At 44.9% G+C, this 19,747-nt stretch overlaps 1 protein-coding gene and 1 long non-coding RNA gene across 16 annotated transcripts in view; one reads left to right on the forward strand and one right to left on the reverse strand.

Moving 5' to 3' along the window:
* Nucleotides 1-16,232, forward strand: part of LOC113603676 (uncharacterized) — a 33,686-nt gene extending 17,454 nt beyond the window's left edge. The window contains exons 2-4 of the long non-coding RNA XR_003425359.2: nt 2,735-3,082; nt 12,368-12,443; nt 14,034-16,232. This is a non-coding gene — a long non-coding RNA (uncharacterized LOC113603676). The remainder of the gene's footprint in view (nt 1-2,734; nt 3,083-12,367; nt 12,444-14,033) is intronic.
* LOC106965396 (maestro heat-like repeat-containing protein family member 1) overlaps nt 1-19,747 on the reverse strand; it is a 112,044-nt gene that overhangs the window by 7,123 nt on the left and 85,174 nt on the right. For 10 of the 15 annotated variants that reach the window (XM_053225692.1, XM_053225694.1, XM_053225697.1 and 7 more), the window contains 14 exons: nt 14,384-14,488; nt 13,590-13,725; nt 13,038-13,135; nt 12,333-12,482; nt 11,076-11,230; nt 10,698-10,833; nt 9,895-10,088; nt 8,881-9,018; nt 8,582-8,699; nt 8,020-8,160; nt 7,481-7,654; nt 3,588-3,746; nt 3,080-3,202; nt 1,250-1,355 (listed from right to left, as the gene is read on the reverse strand). In XM_053225692.1, the coding sequence (XP_053081667.1) occupies nt 1,250-1,355; nt 3,080-3,202; nt 3,588-3,746; nt 7,481-7,654; nt 8,020-8,160; nt 8,582-8,699; nt 8,881-9,018; nt 9,895-10,088; nt 10,698-10,833; nt 11,076-11,230; nt 12,333-12,482; nt 13,038-13,135; nt 13,590-13,725; nt 14,384-14,488 (1,933 nt within the window). Of the gene's footprint in view, nt 1-1,249; nt 1,356-3,079; nt 3,203-3,587; nt 3,747-7,480; nt 7,655-8,019; nt 8,183-8,581; nt 8,700-8,880; nt 9,019-9,894; nt 10,089-10,697; nt 10,834-11,075; nt 11,231-12,332; nt 12,483-13,037; nt 13,136-13,589; nt 13,726-14,383; nt 14,489-19,747 lie in introns of those variants that run through there. The other 5 variants (XM_053225695.1, XM_053225699.1, XM_053225705.1 and 2 more) reach the window with 5 other exon arrangements.

The following is a 19,747-nucleotide window of genomic DNA, read 5'->3' on the forward strand; positions in this document are numbered from 1 at the left end:
TTATTAAGAAATTTATCTTGGGGCGCCTGGACGGCTCAGTCCATTGAGCATCCAACTTCAGCTCAGATCATGATCTCACACTTCTTGGGTTTGAGCCCCGTGTCCTGCTCTGTGCTGACAGCTCAGAGCCTGAAGCCTGCTTCAGATTCTGTGTCTCCCTCTCTTTCTTCCTGCCCCTCACCTGCTCGTGCTTTCTCTCTCTCAAAAACAAACATTAAGAAAAAAAATTTTTTGAAGAAATTTATCTTAAAATAATCATGATGGCATGTAGAGATTTAAGCACTGTCTCTCTGCTTATAAAAACAAAAGATGACACAGTCTCAATATTCAAAAATAAGAACTGGTTAAATAGTTTCATAAATCTACCTGTAAAATGGAATTAATATTATGCAGTGATTTAAAAAAAATGTTGAAGGGTATGTAATGGCATGTATTTGTGATAGGCAAGGGAAAAAACAGTATACCAAACTTCATGGTTTTTAAAATGGCTGTGTGTGTGTGTGTGTGTGTGTGTGTGTGTAGTATATTCTTAGGGGAAAATTCTAGAATGTTAGCAGTGGTTAAATCCAAATGGTAGAATTTCTGGCATTATTTATCTTCTTCTTTTTTGCCAATCTGAATTTTTTTAAGTTTTCTAACACAAACACACACTGTACTGCTATTATAATTTGAAACAAAAATATTTTTGAAAATCCATGGGGTTCCAGTGGAAGCAATAGTTGTTTCCTTTTCAAACATGTATGGTTCTTTTCCCCACAAAGCAGAGTGCAGTCAGTGTGAGTGGACCCACACAGAGTGGGGCAAAGGCACAGAGCCTTCTCTTCTTCCTCCAGCCTTTCTAACATGGATTTCTTTTCATGCTTATTTATTTATTTATTTATTTTGAGAGAGAGAGAGAGAGAGAGAGCCGGTGAACCGTGGAGAGGGAGAGAGAGAGGGAGAGAGAGAATCCCAAGCAGGTTCTGTTCTGTCAGTACAGAGCCAACATGAGGCTCTATCTCACAAAGAGTGAGATCAGGGCCTGAGCCCAAATCAAGATTCGGATGCTCAACTGACTGAGCCACCCAGGTGCCCCTCTAACATGGACTTTGAGCCTGGGTCACAGGACAGCCTCTCTAATCAGGTCAGAGCTAGGAAAGGAAGTGACCTGTTTCACAGTACCATGGTTCTGGCTTAGCCCTTGTGGAAGGTCAAGGAGGGTCCCTTGCTGAAGACAAGAGGGAAAAGCTGCCAGGAGGAAGCATCTTACCTATGAAGTTGATGGCAGCTTCCCGTAGGAAGGACTGAGGGCTCGTCAGGAAGTCGAAGCTCTGGGACAGAAACTCCCCCACAAGACGTATTTTTTTTGTGCCCACCTGCGGAGCCAAAGAGGGGTGGTGCTGACCAGGAGCTGGAGGGGGGGCGGCGCCTGGGAGCACCACTAGAGGTCCCCTCAACCCCCTCACCCTGCCCACAAGCAGCACTGTTCTGTCTTCAGTCAGCTGAAAGAGCTTCAATCTGGAACCTCAGAGATCCCTACCCCAGTGACAGGGCAGACTTAGCAGGAAGTTCATAAAGAGGATTTTGCTGCTTCACACCAACATGATAAGGGGAAACACAACTGGTGTGGAGCCAGGAGACCCAGGGCTGAATACTGACTCTGACACTGGCTCCAGTTTTCTTTTCTTTTTTTTTTTTTAATAGAATTTGTTGGCCAGTTGGCTAACGTACAGTGTGTAGTGTGCTCTTGGTTTTGGGGGTAGATTCCCGTGATTCATCCCTTACATACAACACCCAGTGCTCATCCCAACAAGTGCCCTCCTCAATGCCCATCACCAACTTTCCCCTCTTCCCCACCCCCCCATCAACTCTCAGTTTGTCCTCTGTATTTAAGAGTCTCTTATGGTTTGCCTCCCTCCCTCTCTGTTTTAAACTATTTTTTCCCCTTCTCTTCCCCCATGGTCTTCTGTTAAGTTTCTCAAGTTCCACATATGAATGAAAACATATGGTATCTGTCTTTCTCTGACTAACTTATTTCACTTAACATAATACCCTCCAGTTCCATCCATGTTGTTGCAAATGGCCCGATTTCATTCTTTCTCATTGCCAAGTAGTATTCCATTGTATTATACCCCATCTTCTTTATCCATTCATCAGTTGATGGACATTTGGGCTTTTTCCATGATTTGGCTATTGTTGAAAATGCTGCTAAAAACATTGGGGTACATGTGCCCCTATGCATCACCACTCCTGTATCCCTTAGGTAAATTCCTAGCAGTGCTATTGCTGGGTCATAGGATAGATCTATTTTTAACTTTTTGAGGAATCTCCACACTGTTTTCCAAAGTGGCTGCAACATCACTCATCATCAGGGAAATACAAATCAAAACCACATTGAGATACCACCTCACACCAGTCAGAGTGGCTAAAATTAACTCAGGAAACAACAGATGCTGGTGAGGATGTAGAGAAACGGGAACCCTCTTGGTGGGAATGCAAACTGGCTTCGGTTTTCTGATCTTTAAGAGTGGATATATAAGACCTGCCCATCCTTCCCAGAATTGCAAGGCTCCAGTGGGATAATTGATATAAAAGTGCTTTGTAAACCTAAAGTGGTCTACCTGTGTAAGGCAATAAGCACCCAAGTCCATAATATTAAAATTACTAATGTTAATTCCTAATCTACTTGCTTAGCCCTTAAATATTTACTTTTCAACAAGGATTCCTGACCTCATCCCTATTCTTGACTTTGTAGGAGCCACAGACCCTAATACCATGACCACTAAAGCCCTGATGACTCCTGCCTGCATCTCTTCCTGCCAAGTGTCACCAGAAAACCTCTGCCCCATTGCCATCTACTACCCTCACATGACCTCCCTAGCCTCTGAAAGCAGACACTGGGATGCTAAGAGAATCAAATGTGAAGAACCAAGGACTGGCCTCCCAAATGTGTGTTCTCAGATTTTGCTGATGGTAAAGAATGAGAATTGAGGAAGAAAGAATGTATCTTCTGTCAGCCCTCCTCTCCTTAGCCTCTTAGCCTGCCTTTGGGTTCCTGACATGAGTATTGTGGCCTGGCTTCTCAGAGACTCTCACTCACCAGGTACTTGCACGTTTCTTCCAATACCTGGATGTGATCACTGAGGGTGGTGTGCTGGAATGTCTGTGTGAGTGATGACCAGCCAATCACCTTAGTCCACTCAGTCAGGGCCCCTCCACAGGCCTATGGGATGGAGAGAAGGGGATCCCCAAAGCCTCACTCCTATGGCTCTGTGGAGCCAGGGCAGGAGGCTAAGTGGAAGACCATGAAGGTAGCCCCCAGGGGGCTCAGTTGAGGGTTTGGAGCTGGAATCAGGTAAAACGTGGGATCTTGTTCAGGACATGGGACATAAATAGCTTCAGGGAACAGAACCATATCAGGATGAGATCAATAGCACCCAAAAGAGAGGGTAAAAGTGCTCAGAGCCAGCCCCGAGGATGACACCAAAGATGTGGACAGGAAATGTACAGCCAAGGCTGGGCTCATGAAATAGAGTCAAAGGGAAGGGGGCTCTGCTCTAGCAAAAAAAGGAGGGGTGGGAATCTGCCAGGACAAAGGTTGCCAGTACCTTGACTACCTCGGTGTTATTATCCTGAATGCTAAGCAGCAGCGGGACTAGAAAACTGTAGATCTCTCTTCGGGTGATGGCTCCCGGCTTGAATTTGTGAACTCGATGCAGCATGTGGCCCAGGGCAGAGGTGGCCGAGATCTTCACCAGGTCCCTCTCCTGCCACGAAGAGCAAAACGGAGATGGGCGGCTGGGCTTTCCCTCTGGCCCTGCGTGGCCTGGCTCCCTACTCCCACATCTCATTTCCACGTCCAAAGTACCCTGATGGCACTGTGTTTACCGTGTAAAGGCAACACGGTTTGTGTATCTGAGTAATTCTCTTAGAGTCCAGAGCTAGTAAGTCCCTCTGTTAAGGCACAGGCTTAGAGAAGCCAAGATCATAGTTTCAGTTCTGCCCTGGGTCACAATGACAGCTTAATTTCTCTTCTAAGGATTTAGCTAAGGATTTGGCTAAAATTTTAGCCAAATTTTTAAAAATACCTATAGCTATCCTAGTTATACTGTGAATAAAATTGTTTAAATCGATATTAGCTTGTACTAATTAACAACGGTCATAAACAGCTAAACTGTACACTTTCAAGAGTATATTCTATGTTAATTGAACAAATGCTTATTGGGTAGCTCTCAGGAGCTAGGCATAGCACCAAATAACAGAGATGTGGTAGGACAAAACAGATAGTCCCTGAACTTGTAGGGTTTGGGAAGCAGACATTTTAACAAAATAGATATACATGTTGTTATTTTTTGCACAGTGAACATAATAACAAAACAGATGATTCAGTGTTAGTACTTTAACTAAAAAGTATCACAGGCAGTTTGGCTCAAGATCAGTGATTGAGTACTGCTTCACTTATCCCTTCCTGCCCCAAATCCCTGAAAGAAATAGTAGAGACACGTCTCTTTAAATCCATAATGGTTCTGAAATAGTAGATGGGATCCTCCCTGACAGAGGACTAGAATGTCCCTGAAAGACACACAGCAAACAGGATTGGAATTAAAGTTGAAACCACAGCCCAAAGTGTGGGCAAGAACAGACTGCTGGAGGAGGTGGGCATGTTCTGGGAATGCTCCAAGCTTAACAGCTCTGAATGTGAGGAGCAGAAGCGGATGCTGGGCAACTGACAGGGTGGTCATTTGGAGAGGGGTAGTCCAGGGGCACAGCACAGTGTCTCCTTCCGTGCTGCCCTCCCAGTATCCTCCTTGCTAAATAGCAAGCAGGAGGGAGACACACCACCCCCACAGAGCAGGGAGTGTGCTATCTCGACCAGAGAGAGGGGATGGGGCCCTGCGAGTCTGGCAACACCCAGGAAGAACAGGGAATCCCACAGTCAAAGACTGGCTATTGGTGCATCCTACTGGCCACATATCCCTGGACACGTCCCACAGTTACTGAAGCCAGGCTGCAGTCATAGGTATTACTTTCACAGAGGGCTGGCCAAGAGTCAGTAGTGTAAACTTTCCAGAACTCACCACCAAGACTCACCAAATGTTCAGGAAAACCAGGACCACAAGAGAAACAAACAAAAACCTGCACCACCCGAGGATACAATTAATAATACAATGTAGGGGCGCCTGGGTGGCTCAGTCGGTTGGGCGTCCGACTTCGGCTCAGGTCACAATTTCACTGTCCGTGAGTTCGAGCCCCACGTCGGGCTCTGTGCTGACTGCTCAGAGCCTGGAGCCTGTTTCAGATTCTGTGTCTCCCTCTCTCTCTGCTCCTCCCCCGTTCATGCTCTGTCTCTCTCTGTCTCAAAAATAAATAAACGTTAAAATAAATAAATAAATAAATAAATAAATAAATAATACAATGTAAACAAAACCTTAGAGACAGTATAATTGAATCATCCAGAAGATTTTGTAATATCTATCTATATCTATCTATAGATAGTTTGAAATTATAAATAAATGAGTAAATAAACTTTGAAATTATAAATAAATGAGTAAATAAATAAATACAGGCAAAAGTAAGGTAGTGTCTCTATAGAATAATGTAATAGCTATTCAGATACCACACCATCAACTAGAAGAGAAAAATAAAGAGGAAGGACCTGCTTCATAAAAAAATATTAAATAAAAATTCAATAGGTGGGTTGGATAGCAGAATAACCACAGCTAAAGTGTGAGTTAGTAAGAGGAGAATCAGCCCAGAAATTCTTCCAAGGTGGACAAAGAGATGGGAAATATGAAAGAAAAATGAAGAAACACGGAGAATAAATCTAAAGAAATTGCAAAGGACAGAACAGAAAGAAGAGAAAAAAAGAGGATATAGCAACAAAATAATAGAAGAAAATTTTACAAATGGTAAAACAACAGAGATTTACCTAAGTTCCTCTGGCTGAGTGAATCATAAAAGCAGCACCAGGAACCCAGATCCTATGACCCGAGGGTCAGTGTTCTTTTCATGCTGGGAGGTTGTCATTATGTACATGATAACCGTTTACTATTTCTTGATTAGACCATAAATCTCAACTTTCCATTCTAGCAATATGGGAGAAAAGATAACCTGATAACTTTACCACTATAAATGCCTTTAAATGCTAGATAATAAATACCCCCAAAATTTTTTTAAATTTTTTTAATGTTTATTTATTTTTTCAGAGAGAGAGAGAGAGAGCAAGCATGAGTGGGGGAGGGGCAGAGAGAGAGGGAGACCCAGAATCCGAAGCAGGCTCCAGGCTCTGAGCTGTCAGCACAGAGCCCAACGTGGGGCTCGAACTCAGGAACTGCGAGATCATGACCTGAACTGAAGTCAGACGCTCAACTGACTGAGCCACCCAGGTGCCCCTACCCCCCCTAAATTTTTTAATGTATAGCTAAGCTTTAAGGAAGTAAGAGAGATTCCCAGAAGCCAAAGATGAAGAGGTTCCTGATGCTCCAGCTACTGTGGGGGTAGGAGGATGCCACCAGTCTCAATAGCTGAGGGGCACATCTGTTCATACCAGCTGGTCTCCCTGGCTGGCCCACAAGGAAACCAGAAACTGGGAAGCAAGCACCCTGGGCAGACAGCTCCAAGAGAAGCCCTCTACTTAATGCACGAAGTTTCTTTTTCTTCCCTTGATTCTCTCATGTCACAGTTCCAAAAAAAGCCCCATGGGAGTCTATAGGAGCCAAAACTCTGAGGGAGGGGAAGCTTACCCTCCATCTGAAGGAGCTGAGACCCCAAGAGGATGGATTGCTTTCTTTCCTCTGCCATCATGCCACTTGGCCCCGTTGTGGGCACATAGAGATGCCTGGCACTGCAGAGTAAAGTACCAGCTTTCTTGTGAGACAACTGGAAAAAGGGAGCCCCAAAGAACTGTAAAACCAGGGAGGTCACAGAGAGGGAGGAGCTAGGGAGAGTGACCCTATAAAGTTGTTTATGAACTCCTGTGTTCACTCCATGCATAGATCTGACCCTAAACCACACACCATAGACTTTGAAAACTGAACTACAGGACAGACAACAGTCCAGGTCCCAGGCTGAGATGTGAAATGGATTGGTATTGGTGTAGGCAGTTCAGATTCCTGAGCCTTTGAGTCCTTTTGACAAGGTTCCTAGCATTCTAGGGTTCCTGTGTTATCTGGGAGAAGGGTAAAGTTGTGACTTGTCTCCCCACACTTCACTCCAGAACCAATTTCATAGCAGGGTGCCATTTTTTTTTCCTTCAGTGGCTCCTGGTGAGAGAATGGGTAGACAACTGTGTGCTAGGTCTGTCTGTAATGGAGAATGCACTGGGGACAACCCTATGCATGGCTTCAGGTAGCCAAGTATCCTTTTTGCTACCCCTTGGTGACTTCAGCCTTCTGCCACAGTCCCACAGCCCTGCCCCAGTACCCTCCGCTCAGTTTCCAGGGCTCATCCTCAGTCCCAGCCCATACTGTTTCCAACTGATCCTAGGAACTTTGGCCCGTACATCATTGATGAGTGGACGCAGCTGCTTGGAGATGCTGCAAAATACCACCTTGGTGTTCTGTTGCTTCCCAAAGCAGATGATGTTCCGTAGGCTCTTTACTGCCTGCATTGTCACTCGTGCCTCATTCTTCAGGAAGTCTCGCAAGAATGGAACCTGGCTCTTCAGAGATTCTGACTATTTGGAAGAAGGCAGAGATCACTCACCACCTGAGGATCCTGCAACACCCTAGGGACAGGATTTTTAGAAAACAGTGCCTAAGAGGAACAGACATGGGGAATCTGAGGGCCAGATGTGCCCAGGAAGTAGAAGGCTGGTGTTCACAGGGTTTAGGAGGTCTGATGGCCAGTCTACGTAAGTCTACAAACTGGATGTTGTGCTGTCCTTGGATGAGAGGTTGGGGAATGTACTATGCCCTGGGTAACTAAGAGAACCAAGAGGTAAGCCCAATTCTTCAGGGAGAAGAAGAATTGGGCTGAAGAGGTAAGCCGAATTCTTCAAGGAGTAGCACTCGATTCCCATTTGGTCCTCCCCACTCTTACTTGTCCTGGGTGCAATGCGAGGTTACTGATTCCACGGAGCCCAACTTCTTTCATAATGATGTTGGGCTCGTTGGTCCACTTGATTAGATTGCCCAAAAAGTCTTGCCCCACAGTCTGAGCCACTGATCGGTGCCAGAGCAGCTGTGGGTATGAGGAGACACAGCTATGGATGGAGAAAAGGTTATAAGTACCCAGTACTCCCTCAGTCCTCCCTTAGATCCCATACTCAGGTAATGTGTGTGTCCAGTTGAGCACAGTGGTAGATCTGTATACACGGGGTGGAGACTAAGTTTAGGAGGTAGAGGATAATGCTGAAAAGGTTTGAAGTTTGAGTCAAGTGCTAGGATCCATGGATCATTCTGGAGCACAAGCCGCTGGCCCCCTCCTCAGGCTTTCCTGTCTCCTTTAACCAGGCACCTGAAGTGCCAGAGAAGGGACCCCACTTTAAATGACTTAAGATTATCCTTTCTCTTTCTGGGGCTAGTTATTTAACATTTCCGTTAAATGTTCCTCAGCCCAGGATATGAATGGCTCAGGCTGTGGACCTTTCCCCACGCTTCACCTGTGCATAGAAAGTCCTGGCCAGAATCCTCCTGTGATAGTTGGAGCTATAGAGGATGTTCCTGATGAGGTTGAGGATTCGATGCAGGATGGCAGGTTCACAGTTCTTCACAATGCCACTGGGGTGGGACACAGGAAGCCAAGAGTTGCTGGTGGGGGGGGGGGGCAGGTGGCAAGGGACCAGCATGCATGGAACAGGGAAGACACGAAGGCAGGAGACCAAAGGATTAGGAGGTGGGGAAGGGGCCACTAAAGGCTGGCACTAGAGCAGTACCAGGGTTACTGGGGAAATAGCCTCACCTTGTCAGGTCCATGATCCCTATGTAGTAAAACTTGGGGCTGGACAGAAGGTCCCAGCAGTGATGCTGATTTGCATAGACCACCACTCCTTCATATGCAGCTGCCACAAACACCAGCTTCACTACCTCCAAGGCACAACTGAAGGTCACCACCATTGGGTGTGTGAAAAGAAAGGGAGAGAAGGATGAACAAGGCATTATGCCCCAGTCTGCATCCTGTGCTTGCAAACCAGGAGACAGTTTCCTGCTTGGGTAGCTGAGTTCTCCTTTCCTGCTGACAAGAATCAATGGCTCTGTGAAAGCCATTTCCAAATGCCCATCCACTCCCTCAACTCTGGCCCTCATCTAACCACAGAGTCCTATGAAAGAGACTATAGAGATATCTGAGTGCTATGGTTTTCCAATTCTGCTCTCTGGGGCACAGAATGGGGTTAGGATATCTCTTCAACTCCACACCCACCTAATCAGTATGTGGTTTTATTTGGTTTTGGTTTTATTTGTTCTCATTTTATATAAGATTCCATATGGATAGAATGTCCTGAGGTTTAAAAGAAAAAAAAAAAGCATGACAACCACGTATTTAGGAGTCCAGCCCCATTTTTGAAATGAGAAAACAGAACTCCCAGTTGTGACTTGTGCAAGACAGCAAAGCTAGTGACAAAGCCAAGTCAAAGGTCATCCAGATTCGAATGCCACAACAGCATGGAGAGAATGACAAAGATGCGGGCTTGCCCTACCACCTACCATCTAGTTGAATCTCTTCATGGGCAGTTATGAATATGGACATGAACTACTGAGTGAATCAGCTGAAGAATGCATACAAGAAGATGATAAATGAGAAGCTTGAAAATATGTGAGAATATTCTAGCACATGTGACCACAGTACGCACACCCGTATTCTGTCTCCACTCTTCTGTTCTCTTCCTTGGCATTCCTAGGGGGCCAGCATCCAGTTGTCCAGGGCCCTCTGGAATGGACTAGTCCCAGCTGTCTGTCACAAGGCTGTTGGGCTTACCTAGTAGGATCAAAGGGCTTGCTTTTGCGGCCTGGGCCCTCCTCCCTGTTGTAGACCACCATCTTCTGGGGGACGTTTTGTTCAATCACCCAGTAGAGATGATGCAGTATAGCCAGCAACAGCCGGGGGTAGAGCTCCTGGACAGCCTCCTGGCACAGGGACCCTGACAGCATCTCACACAAAGCACATGTCACCTGGCAGATGGTGGATGAAGACATAAAATGGTCCCACAGCCCCACACACTGAGTCCCACACCCTGCCCTCCCTATCACTGCCCAAAGGGCACAGCTCACTCTGACTCAGGCTTATAAGAAGCATCTAAGAACTGAAAGCCCACCACTCTTCCCTAGGAAAATAAGGGGGCCACACACAGGTAATCTGCTTTCTCTTCACTCTCTTGACATCAAAAACAAAATTGGAAGCAACTCTAACATTTTTAGGAGAAAAGGATTTGGGGAATACTTTGTCCATCCCTGGCAACCAAACCTCTTCTGCCTCTAACCCCCATGCCACACCCCAGGCCCTGGGAAAAGGAGTACCAGCCCCAGAATCAGGAGACAGAGAAAGCTGCTTAGTTTTAAACATCAGTTTCCTTGTCCATAAAATGGGATCAATCCCTGCTCTCTCTGCAACATGCAGTTCTTAGATATACAGGTACCAAGAGGAGGTGAAAGTGTAAATCGAATGTACAGTATTAGTGATTGCTCCTCTAAGACCTGCTCCCACCCTGCAGCTCTTGACCTTCAGCTCTGCCCCCAAGTCCCAGAACAGGAAGTTCTCGGCTCCCCTGCTCCCATGCTGACCGCCACAGGCTGGAAGGCCATCTCCCTAGATTCCTCTCTGGAGTGGAGCTTTTCCAGGATGCCTATGAGCAGCTGCAGGACGCTGATTGTGGTCTCTCGCCGGGTGCCAAATGCCTTCCAAAGGGCCAGATTGGTTCTGCGGGACCAGGGGCAGCTATGTCACAGGCCCTGGTGACCAAGCTCCTAGGATTAGTCTGGTCTTGGGCCTTTGAAGGGCCAGTTCTCAGGGTCTAGACTTGGCCAGAGAACGCAGACAGGAAGTGTGATTGGTGTCAAAGAAAAGCATCCCAATGCATTGATTTTTGGGCTGGGCTTGGGCTGAGGCAGGGGAGGGTGTACTGGGCTGGAGACTGTGTTCCCGGGCCATGAGAGGGGTACCTGTCCCAAGGCAGGGTCTTGTTGAGCAGCATGGGCACAACCCTGTGGGTGTTGTTGCCAGCCAGCAAGCACATGGCCCGCATTGTCTCCTCCTTCGTGTTGGGCTCCAGCTGTAAGTTGAGCCGTCCCACAATCCCCTCCACAATTTCTTCAATCTATAGGGAAGAGCCAAAAGAGTCTCAGCAAGTGTTTCCTTGCTACCTTCCCCCTTCCTTCCTACCTACCAACTCCCTGACTCAAGGGGCTACTTGCAATCCTGCCAGTGACTCTTAAGGCAGAATTGTAGGGTGCCAGAGGATGGACCAGCAGGAGTGAGAAAAGGAACTCCAGAAGCTGGCACCAATGTCCACTAGGACAGATGTCTGCCCACAGCCCAAAGTCCAGAGAGTTACTCCGAGGTTACTCAGGAGACACAAAAGGCTCTGGGAGGGAGACAAAAGCCCTATACACCCTTCAGGGCTTCTTCTCCCCACTGAGATCAACTTGAAACCCCTGAAACTGCAGGAACAGTTGGCATTGGATGTGGGGGTACCATAGGCTCTCATCTGGCCCTTAGATTCCTAGTTTATGGCCCGCTGCCAAGTCCGTTTTATTGTAATACCTCAAGGACCCCCTCAGAAGTATCCTTCCATTTCTGGCACCTAGGCCAGGCAAGCCACATAAGTGAGTGAAGGCAATAGGTGTCAGGGGATTCAGAGATAGGAAGGTCTAGAGAGACCGTGCCATATATAAAAGGGACAGTGGCCACTCGAAGAATTGCCCTATGTGACCTCATTTAAAAGTTTTTCTCAGTGAGGCGGGAAATGTGGATTTTTAGGCAAAACCTTCCTGTTTGTACACATTATCCTGAAAGAAAATGTGCTCAAAGGTCAGTCATTCCATGAGCTTACTAGTTTGCAATCCACAACCTTACCTTCACAGAAATCTAAGCCCCCTGACCCCCCCCTCCCTGGGAATCAGAGTGAATCCCCCTTCAATGCTTCCTTGTGCTTCGGCCACTAGGCCCTGCAGCTGCCCACACCACTGCTTGTGGTTGTCTTTCTCTGAAGAACCAGCCCTGAGCTCAGAATTACAGATGTCCGAGCTCAGTGGGACCACAGAGTGAATCCAGCCCAAGCCTACATGTTAGAGGTGAGTGAATTAAGGCCTACGAGGAAAGGGACTTCCCAAGGCCCTTCAGCTGGTTTGTAATAGAGCCAGCAGAGAGCCCAGGCTCCTGGCGTGCATGACAGAGCTCCCACCACAGCACCACACTACCTTTATCATATCTCTGCCCCGTTCTTTCATGACAGCACTCATCAGCTGGGCTGCTGCCAGAGACACCGTGGCCTTGCTGTCAGTCAGACCCTCCATGGCCGTCAGCACCAGGTGGGTGAGCTGCGTCTCGGTGAAGTACTCTGCAAATGCCTGTAAGGGTGGCATCAGGCCGCCTGCACCCAGGGCCTCCTGCTTGAGGTAGCCTGTGCCATTCTTCCTGGTTGGGGTAGGAGGAGAGACCTTCTCTTGGGAACATGATGTGCTTTTGTCCTAGGCCTGTGCTGTCTGCCTAGCTCCTAGAAGACCCTTTCACTGGGAACAGAGTCTTTGGGAATGGGAGGGAGAAAACACTGACCTCAGATGCACCGAGGGGCTCACAGATCAGGGGCAGAGTGCTGGGAAAGAAGGGCTGAGACCAAGATCCTTAATGACATGTGTTTGAGGCATGGGCTGAGTCTACAAAAACCATCATTAGTGTGAAGCAAACGCTTCTGGGTGACAGGTAAGAAAGAAGGATTAGGACCCATGATGCTTAAGAGGGAGCATACTGTAGCATGTTGAAAATTTCCCCAAAGTAAAAGTTCACAATCAGCAATGGAATGGGAAAGGGGATGGAATAAAGGAGTCCCACCGCAGGAATCTAAAATATGATGTAGGTTAGAGGCCCAGGCTCTTCCCAGTTTGTCTCTGGCCCTGCCCTCTCACCTTGGCAATCTCAAAGGTGTTGTTATAGAACACGTTGGCACTATAGACTTCACTCTTGCCCTCTTCTTCCCATAAGCCCTGTTTTTTCCTTTGCATCTCTGAAACAAAGACACCCGACCCCACCCCTCAGACACTCGAAAGGTGTCTTAGGTTCCCCTTAGGTTCCCATCTGCCCAACCCAAACCACCTACTGCACTAAATCAGCTTGGGGAGATTTTTATCCCATGGGGAAGGGGAATGGGCTGTAAGATAAGGAAAGGTGAGAGCTAATGTCAAAGGAACCCCCATGTTGCCTGCCTCAGAGCAGAGACAGAATAGGGTCAGAGTATGGTGCTCAGCCAGAGGGGGAGAAACTAATTCAAAAGAACTGTTTCCTGAGTAGCTATTTTGTCCCAAGAGGGTATAGGTAGATGTCTAGGGGCAGGTTCCTCATTGGAAATGAGGTTGCTCAGGTAACTTCCTAGCTCTCACTCTTCCAGAAGAGTATGTGGGTGGATGGCCAAACCTAAATGGGAGGCCAGAGCAGAAGTGAAAAGAGGAGATTCTCCCTACGCTTTTGCAGCAGGAGGATACGGTAGAGATTGTAGACTGCCTGTGAAGACAGGAAGCAGATGTTGTCCACTGGGTCCTGGCAGCGCATGGCCAGCAGCCTTACCAAGCACCCCAACCGAGAGAACTTGATCTCCACCTGGAGAGGAGAGCAGGAAGTCACAAGTTATCCCAGCCATTCCCTTAGGCTGAGTTGAAACGAGAGGAGGCGGGGATTCAGGAGAGATATGAAAGACTAGGTGAGGTTAACGGGAATGAAATTAGACAGGTGGGTTATAGCTATTAAAAACTTGTGGGATCATAGTTTTGGAATGACCTTACACTGTCCCTCTTCTTTGCCCCTTGATATTGTACTCATTGTTCAGGCCTAGCTCAAATGTCTCCTCCTCTATGAAGCTTTCCCTTCACTTACACTTCATTTGTGTTTTGATCTTTTATTCCTCCTAGATTTGGTTTGTACTTTCATAATCGCCTTCTATTTAAGTTTGTTCTATGCATGCTTCTCTCCCCAGTGGACTATAAGATCCATGAAAATAGAAAAACTGTCTTGGTCATCTATGTATCCACTGTAACGCTTAGCATGGTGCCTGGTGAGTATTCAGTAACTGCTTGTTGAGATAGCTGGAATCAAACTGAACCAAGTGAAATGGAATTGAATTGGTGGACAGGGAAAAAGACAAAGGGAGGAAAGAGAGAAGGTGGGGTGAGGGTGAGTAATTGAGGCTAGGTAATATGTGACCAAGTTTGACATAAGGGTAGAGATGAGGGCCCATGCTCCAGGGCAGGCTTCTGCTCACTCCAAAGTTGTTCCATTTTGCAGTGAAGCCAAGAATACGGGCAGCACACCACATGGCCCGTTCCCTCTCATTGTCGTTCTGGGAATTCAGCCATATGTTCAGATGCTAGAGGAAGAAGAGAATGAAGGGAGAGACCTGTTAAGCTGTATTCTGGAGGGTAGAAATGTAACCTGAACCTGGCTTCTGCACAGGATCAGGACAAGACTTCTGAGAACAGGACTTCTTTTGCTATCAGGCAGGTTATATGTGGCTCTGGCACCAGAAGCCCTCATACCTCCAGCCCCCAATTTACCTTATCTAAGTGCTAGAAACACCCTCATTTAACACCTCCTTTTTTTCAAATTAAATCAGTGGCTCTCAAATTATATTGACTATTATTCATTTCAATGGGGGTCAGTGTCCCCCAGGGTCCCCCAATAATGTTTTCCCAGTCTTCAATAGAAAGAGAACTTGGTAGTAACAAAAAAGAGTCACTATATTCACAGATTCCTAGCTGAATTATGTATAAACTTGCTTGAGAAATATAATTATGGATGATTCCTAGTTGAAACATAGTATGTCAGTGTATCACTATTGGTAAATTATGGACCCAAAATACCACCGATCCAAAGACGCATTGTCAACCTACAATAATCAATCTGATATTAATGGAACTAAACAAACAGCAATTTATAACTAAAAAAAAGAAGGGCAACAGATGAAAAATCTACAAGCAATGGAAGAGAATACTGATGCTGCATTGATAAGAAAACGACATTCTTCTTGAAGATTGGAAGAATTCTAGTGGGAGATCTGCAAGTCTTCCTTGCAGCCAGACTCTGATGAAATAGCCCCGTGCCAAGACTGTGGTCTCTAAATACCATTTTTCACTAAGAGGAATCATTGGTCATTGGAGAAACAGTTTATCCCAGGAATGAGACAGGAAATATACAAGATAATATACTGGAGAGCAAGGAAGCCATGAAAGACTATTGGCATTATATTAGAGGGATTCAGGAGCTAACCTGAAGAGGCTCCCATTGACCAAAGAAGGAACAATTTAAGCATCCATAAGAATAATAGTTGTAATTGATCAAAACATATGAAGCATTTAAAAATCCATTTTAGGGGCGCCTGGGTGGCTCAGTCGGTTGAGCGTCCGACTTCAGCTCAGGTTATGATCTCGCAGTCTCTGAGTTTGAGCCCGGTGTTGGGCTCTGTGCTGACAGCTCAGAGCCTGGAGCCTGCTTCGGATTCTGTGTCTCCCTCTCTCTCTGCCCCTCCCCTGCTCATGCTCTGTCTCTCTCTGTCAAAAATAAAATAAACATTAAAAAATTTTTTAATTCATTTTAAATTTATATGATACTAGAGAAATAACCCTCACTAGTTATCTTTGGATGACTAGGAAATAAATACTTACATTACCTTGACAGCTAATCAAGGGAAACCAGCATTTATCTTGTCTTTCCTATATGAGCTATACCTCAAAGTAACCAAACAGCTTATAAAGTCGATTTCTCTTTATAGAAGAATTCCAGGTAAAAATAAACAAGCAATGATAGAATTACAGTGTCATCACTTTGCAAAAATAATAGAAGTATATTGACTCAGTGGACTACTACATAGCAATAAAAAATGATCTGATGCTACATGTAACAACATGAGTGAATCTCACAGATAAAATGCTGAAGCAAAATGATATAGACAAAAAAAAGTACATACTATAAAATTTCATTTATGTGAAGTTTAAAGAACAAGCTAAACTAATCTATGGTGATAGAAGTCAGAATAGTGGTTATCAGTGGTTATTCACTGGGAGAGGAAACTTTTGGGGGTCTTGGACATGTTCTATATCCTGATCTGATATTTACACAGATACATACATATATATACAAACACACAGCCATCTATGGGAACCAAGGCAGCACCAAATCTCTACCTAACTTGCTAATACCATGAATCCTACACTGCCCCTCTCACATCTGCAGATCCATCCTCTCCAGCCAGGCCTGCCCTAGTCCCTGCACTGTGGGACCCCTCCCCCAGAGGACCAGCACACAAACCTTGCTAACACTGCACTTCCTGTCCCAAAACACATTGCAGATCCACCCCCTCCAATATGCTCTTGCCCTGAGCCTATCCAAAGCAGAGCCACAAGCCTAGCAGTGTGCAAGCAGCCCCAACAGGGACCACCACCACTCCAAAGTGACTCCTGCCCTAGGAAGAGGGAAAGATAACCAGACACACCAATCAAACTACTATCCCAGCAATGGGTTGGGGGCTAATGGTTAGCCCATCTAACTACAGGCCCTGCCCATCAATAAAACCTTCTTAGGGACAACCCAGGGAAAGTGCCTTGCAGTTTGGTGCTATTGTATTTCTGGAAAATGTCTGCTCTAACTCAGCTGAAGCCCAAGTTGGCCCCAGACTGATACACTAACCACACAGGGACCAAACTCTGCCTTCAACAAGCAAAGAAAGCCACTGCAGATGATTGGATTGAAGGCAAGAGTGACTCAGCCACAATAGTCGGGTGTACACATCACACATAGGAGACACCCTTGAAGCACCAGGTTCTGGTGAACAGGAGATGTTGCACCTCAGGGCACTACAGGACCTCTTCTTCACAAGACTACTACTTTCAAGAGCAGGAGATGTAGCTGACTTTCCTAACACAGAAACAGACACAGCGAGTTATATACAAATGAGGAGACAGAGAAATATGTCCCAAATTAAAGAACAGGACATAATTACAGAAAGAGACCAAAGAAAAATGGAGATAGGTAATATGCCTGATAGAGAATTTAAAGTAATGCTCATAAAGATACTCACTAGACTTGAGAAAAGAGTGGAAGACATCAGTGAGACCTTTCATAAAGAAATAAAAAAGAAGTAATTAGAGATGAATAACACCATAGATGAAATTAAAAATACACTAGAGTGTATTTAATAGCAGACTAGGGGAAGCAGAATAAAATTGGTGACCTGGAGGACAGAATGATGAAAAATAATCAGTACAAATGGGTAAGAGGGGGAAAAAATTATACAAAATGAAAATAGAATAAAGGAACTCAGTGACAACATCAAATGTAATAACATTTGTATTATAGTAATCTCAGAAAGAAAAGAGAGAGAAAGGGGGGAAGAAAATTCATTTGAATAAATTAATAGCTGAAAACTTACCAAATCCGGGGAAAGAAACAGAAATCCAGATCAAGGAGGCACAGAGATCCCTCAACAAAATCAACCCAAGGAGGTACACACCAAGATACATAGTAATTAAAATGGCAAAAGTAGTGGTAAAGAGAGAATTTTTAAAACAGCAATAGACAAGAAAAGTAACATACAAGGGAAACCCTATAAAGCTATCAGAGTAGTTTTCAGCAAAAACTTTGCAGGCCAGAAGGAAGTGGCATGATATATTAAAAATGCTGAGAGGAAAAGATCTGCAGCCAAGAATGCTCTATCCAGCAAGGCTATCATTCAGAATAGAAGGAGAGATCATTTTCCAGACAAAAAAAAGTTTAAGGAATTCATGACCACTAAACCAGCCCCACAAGAAATGTTAAAGTAGACTCTTGAGTGAAAAGGAAAGATCATAAGTAAGATCAAGAAAAGTAAGAAACACAAAAGCTGTAAAAATAAGTATATTTGAAAAAAAGAGTATATCTGTAAATCAGTCAAGGGACTCACAAAATAAAAGGATGCTAAATATGACACCATACACCTAAAGCATGGTGGGGAAAGCAGTAAAGAATAGGTTCAAACTTAAGCAACCAACAACTTAATATAGACTGCTATATGCAGATGTTATATACAAATCTAATGGTAACCACAAATCAAAAACCAGTAATAGATATGCAAAAATAAGGAGAAAAGAATCCAAGTATACCACTAAAGAAAGCCAACTTATTATGAGAGAAGAAAGCAAAAGAAAGGAACAGAGAAGAACTACAAAAACAACCATAAAACAAGTAACAAATGACAATAAGTACATAACTATCAATAATTACTTTGAATATAAATGAACTAAGTGCTCCAATCAAAGATATAAGGTGATAGAATGGTTAAAAAAACAAGAGTAGGGGAGCCTGGGTGGCTCAGTCGGTTGGGCGCCCAACTTTAGCTCAGGTCATGATTTCGCGGTCTGTGAGTTCAAGCCCCACGTCGGGCTCTGTGCCAACAGCTCAGAGCCTGGAGCCTGCTTCGGATTCTGTTTCTCCCTCTCTCTCTGACCCTCCTCCATTCATGCTGTGTCACTCTCTGTCTCAAAAATAAATAAACGTTAAAAATAAAATTAAAAAAAAAAAAAAACAAGAGCAATCTGCATGCTGCCTATAGGAGGCTTGAGACTCATTTCAGACCTAAAGACACATGCAGATACAGACTGAAAGTGAAAAGATGGAGAAACATTTATTATGTAAATGGATGTGAAACAAAAGCCAGAGTAGCATACTCATATTGCACAAATTAGACTCTTTTATGTGTGTGTGTGTGTGTGCGTGCCCGTGCGCACAAAATAGACTTTAAAACAAAGATTGTAACAAGAGGCAAAGAAGGACACTATATAATCACAAAGGGGACAATCCAACAAGAAGATATAACAATTGTAAATAGTCATGCACCCAGCATGAAAGCACCCAAATACATAAAACTGTTAATAACAAACATAAAGGAAGTAATCACTAGTAATACAATAATAGTAGGGAACCTTAACACCCCACATATATCAATGAACAGATCATCCAAACACAAAATCAACAAGGAAACAATGGCTTTGAATGACACACTGGACAAGATGGATTTAACAGATGTATTCAGAACATTCCAGGGGCACTTGGGTGGCTCAGTCAGTTAAGCGTCTGACTTCAGCTCAGGTCATGATCTCACAGTTCATGAGTTTGAGCCCCACATCAGGCTCTGCACTGACAGTGAGGAGTCTGCTTAGATCCTCTGTCTCCCTTTCTCTCTGTCCCTCCCCTGCTTGTGCACACGCTCTCTCGCAAAAATAAATAAACATTTTTAAAAAGAACATTCCATCCTAAAACATAAGAATACACATTCTTTTCAAGTGCACATTGAACATTCCCCAGAATAGATAACATATTAGGCCACCAAATAAGCGTGAACAAATTCAAAAAGATTGAAGTCCTACCATGCATCTTTTCTGACTGTAATGCAACCTCAAGAAAAAATCTGGAAAGAGCACAAATACATAGAATTTAAATAACATGCTACTAAACAATGAATGATTCAACCAAGAAATCACAGAGAAAATCAGCAAACACATGGAGACAAATGAAAATGAAAATACAATGGCCCAAAATCTTTGGGATGCAGCAAAAACTATTCTAAGAGGGAAATTTATATCAATACAGACCTACC

Source organism: Acinonyx jubatus, chromosome B4 (assembly GCF_027475565.1).
Source record: "Acinonyx jubatus isolate Ajub_Pintada_27869175 chromosome B4, VMU_Ajub_asm_v1.0, whole genome shotgun sequence".
NCBI classification, from domain to species: Eukaryota; Metazoa; Chordata; class Mammalia; order Carnivora; family Felidae; genus Acinonyx; species Acinonyx jubatus.